Raw genomic sequence first — 2,342 nt, 5'->3', positions numbered from 1 at the left:
GAGTCATGGTAGTGGGAGCGGGGAGGAAACATTTAGGAACTAGAGGAAAGTTATATTTCTCATCATTGTTACATCGCACCCTGACTGGCTCCTCTCCTCCCCGAGACCCCTCTGCAAGGGGATCTCCAGTGGCTGCAAGGGGATCTCCAGTGGGGTATTTTAAACTTAGATAACTTTTTATTACACTTTATTTATTTATGAGAAACTTAAAAAATAGCCCCACGTTTGTATAGCATTTTTAATTTTTGGTTTAAATTTTTCAAAGTGTATTTGGTCTTTACAGTAATCTACTTGGTAGGTTCAGTAAATTCTGTAGCCAGTACTTGACTGATGGGAAAATTGATGCAAAGAAGTCAAGTGACTTATCTTTTAGGAGAGGTAGATTTTACGTCTTCTCAGAGCTACCTAGCTCCAGGTTAGAGTACCTGCTGAGACTGCTGCATGCATAATTGGATGTCGTGTTCTTTGAGAAGAACAAGTGCTGGGGACTTTGGAAATTAGGACTCTCATCCAACATAACTCGTGTCAGTTCATTGCATGCCAAGTTGTCAAAAGCCTCTATCTTGAAAGATCAGCTTGTTGAGTGACTAAGTAATACCAGGCAACCAAAACACAAAACATCAGAGAACCCAAAAACACAAAACTGTTTTTCAGTAACTTGCATAAGCCAGTCACGATATCTGTACAAAGTATTCTGTGTAAAATTGAGGTAGAGATAAATAAGTATATTGTTTTTAGGGTTAAAAAATTCAGTTTATAATCAGCATTTATAATAGAATTCCATTAATGGTTAAAATATGTCTATTAAGAAAATGTCTAAAAGGGTAATAAATGGGCCACCTCCTTATCCTAGTTTGAAGTTACAATTTTCTATCATATATTCTTCTTTATCCTGGCTTGTAGGACAAGGGTAGAACTGCCCCTGTGAGTTTCTGAGACTGAGACTGTTCACGAGAATAGAAAACCCAGGGGCAGGGCGGAGGTGGGGAGCTGCGGCCAGGGTGGGGGCTAGGCCCTCGAGATGCCAGTGTGGGCTCGCGCTGGGGTAAGTGGCGGCAGGGCCTGGGAGTGGGGCGGCGTTGGGGTGCAGGCGCGTAGCCAGGACCAGGGAGCAGCCATTGCAAAATTGTGGTTGGGGACGCGGAGTGTGGCAGGACGACTCTCACAGGAGTTGGGTCCCCACTGTGCGAGAACTAACTACACAGCCACCTTTGAGATGGACAGGCGCCACATTGAGCTCGACGTGGGACACTTCAGGTTCTTCTTGCTAAGATCATGTCTGACTCTGGCTTATCCACATTCTGATGCTGTGCTTGTCTGCTCTGACATCAGGCACCAGAAACACTGGACACTCTCCTAAAGAGGTGGCATTTAGTGAGGTATGTTACTTGAAGTGTAAACATGATTAGTTTAAAATAAGTTCTTGGTGAATAAAAATTCATATAATTCCAGGCTGAATGGCTACATGATTTATTTCATAAACATTGACTGCTTAAATTTATAATTTATTTTATAAATCATCAATCTGTGTTTGCATTCAGATTCTGGCAATTAACCGTGGAGAAAACCTGAAGATACTGACAGTTAAGGTCAACATTCCTGATGGTGTGAAGAATGAATTCTGTAGATGGTGTATCCAGAACAGGTCTGTATGTAGATTTCTAATAGAATTTCATTTTTTTCCTTTGAAAAATAACAAGCAGAGGTCTATATGAACATATATGGAAAACTATCCACTGTCTTAGGAAAGGTGAGAGAATAGTGTACGTAGTGTTCTCTGTATAACATCAGGGCATATCAAAGGAGCTGTGGCAGTGAACTGTGCGGCTGCCAATCCAAAGGGCTGCAGTTGGGACCCACGTGACTCTCCAAGGAAGCCAAAAGCAGCTGTCTGCCTCCAGGAACGTTTACAGCCTACGGAACTTGGAGCATTTCTGCTCTGCGCCATAGGGCTGCTGTGAGCCGGTCGATTGTAGCAATGAGTTTGAGTTTGGTATGGTATCAGATGTGCTTCAATGTTTTGTGTTTTATGGATGACTGAAACAAAATGTAGTTTACTGGCTGTTGCAGTGTATGTTTCTCAAAGTGCTGTCTGTTGCTATTGTTATGGGTGCCTCTGAGTCCCTTCTGACTCAGAGGGACCCCGTGGTACGATGGGATGAACCGCTGCCCGGCCCTGCGCCTCCTCACCATTGTTGCTATGCTTGATCCCATTGTTGCAGCCACTGTGTGCATCCATCTTGTCTACAGTCTCCTCTTTTCACCAAATATGATGCCCTTTTCTAGGGACCGATCTGGTAACATGTCCAAAGTACTTGCTCCTTCCCTCTGTATGATTTTTT

General features: G+C 43.3%; 1 protein-coding gene across 2 annotated transcripts in view; it reads left to right on the top strand.

Annotated features, from left to right (window-relative positions):
• SRBD1 (S1 RNA binding domain 1) overlaps positions 1 to 2,342 on the top strand; it is a 251,041-nt gene that overhangs the window by 46,446 nt on the left and 202,253 nt on the right. For both annotated transcript variants that reach the window (XM_004699761.2, XM_045285760.1), the window contains exon 9: positions 1,542 to 1,645. In XM_004699761.2, coding sequence (XP_004699818.1) covers positions 1,542 to 1,645 — 104 coding nt within the window. The remainder of the gene's footprint in view (positions 1 to 1,541; positions 1,646 to 2,342) is intronic.

The sequence above is a fragment of the Echinops telfairi genome, unplaced genomic scaffold (assembly GCF_000313985.2).
Source record: "Echinops telfairi isolate 266 unplaced genomic scaffold, ASM31398v2 ScPeMD7_7475;HRSCAF=8513, whole genome shotgun sequence".
In the NCBI taxonomy this organism is placed as follows: Eukaryota; Metazoa; Chordata; class Mammalia; order Afrosoricida; family Tenrecidae; genus Echinops; species Echinops telfairi.
Note: the sequence above shows the minus strand (reverse complement) of the source record. Positions and strands in the feature narration are given on the sequence as shown.